General features: G+C 36.1%; 1 protein-coding gene across 1 annotated transcript in view; it reads left to right on the plus strand.

Annotated features, from left to right (window-relative positions):
* The window catches only part of CACNA2D1 (calcium voltage-gated channel auxiliary subunit alpha2delta 1), a 575362-nt gene that overhangs the window by 560598 nt on the left and 13744 nt on the right, over nt 1-1020 (plus strand). Inside the window, exon 26 of the mRNA XM_025203238.1 lies at nt 164-261. Within this exon, the coding sequence (XP_025059023.1) occupies nt 164-261 (98 nt within the window). The remainder of the gene's footprint in view (nt 1-163; nt 262-1020) is intronic.

Genomic DNA, 1020 nt, shown 5'->3' on the forward strand with positions numbered 1-1020 from the left:
TCCTGCTGATTTTTGCAGAATCCTGTTGTACGCTCCATTACAATGCACTAGCTCAGATCTAAGGGCTTATAAAGTGCTACCTGACCCCTCAAATGTATGTCATGTTTTACCTGTCCCAGTAGCATATGAAACACATCTAACATGAATGTTTGTTGTTTTACAGAGAATATTGTAATGATGTAAAAGTATCAGAAAACAACACTGAATTTCTTTTAAATTTCACGGAGTTTATGGATCAAAATACCCCAACCAGCCCTTCATGTAAGTATTCTATTCCAGTCACCAAAACTTGTAGCAAAGGAAAATGTCTGTGGACTTTTTTTCTTTGTTTGTTTGCTTGCTTATTGGGAGGGAGTGGTTTTACTCTTTATTAATTTGCTTAATGGAATTTATATGAATAACAGGAATGAACTTCTCTATGAACTTTACTTTAGGTCCAAGCCAGAGACCAGAACACTGGGGGCATATTTCCAGCCTTATCTAAAATGATCTACCTGAATAGTACATAGTAATAATCATAAAACTAATTTGGTAATTTCTGGCTTCCCTTCCTCTCTATTGCAGTGGATGATTTTCTAGCAGTAACCAAAGTCAGTCAGTACTGTCTACCCTCCCACACTGTTTGTAGTTCCCTTTTTTTTTCATTATTATTGAACATATTAGGCAATAAGGTGACACGGGCAGATTTTAAAGATTGTTTTCCTTGTCTTTTAGGGCCTGAACAAAAACCACATTTACACCAGTATAATTTAAAAGTTTTCTCCACCAATGTAAATCACCTTGGAATTCAGAGCAAAGAGAGAAGTTAGCTGCTTTTAGTAGGCATTCTTACAGTACTTGGTCACTAGGGATAAGGGAAACAGAAATCGCTTATTTGCATTGGCCAAATAGATATACAAGGATGGAAACAAAGAGATGACACCTACATTTGTGTAATTTTCACTGCTGTACTGATGTACTTCCCTGATTTTTCTTTTGTAAAAAATTGCTGGATGCGAGTAAATTACATAGGTGTGTAGG

Source organism: Alligator sinensis, unplaced genomic scaffold (genome assembly GCF_000455745.1).
Source record: "Alligator sinensis unplaced genomic scaffold, ASM45574v1 scaffold567_1, whole genome shotgun sequence".
Classification (NCBI taxonomy): domain Eukaryota; kingdom Metazoa; phylum Chordata; order Crocodylia; family Alligatoridae; genus Alligator; species Alligator sinensis.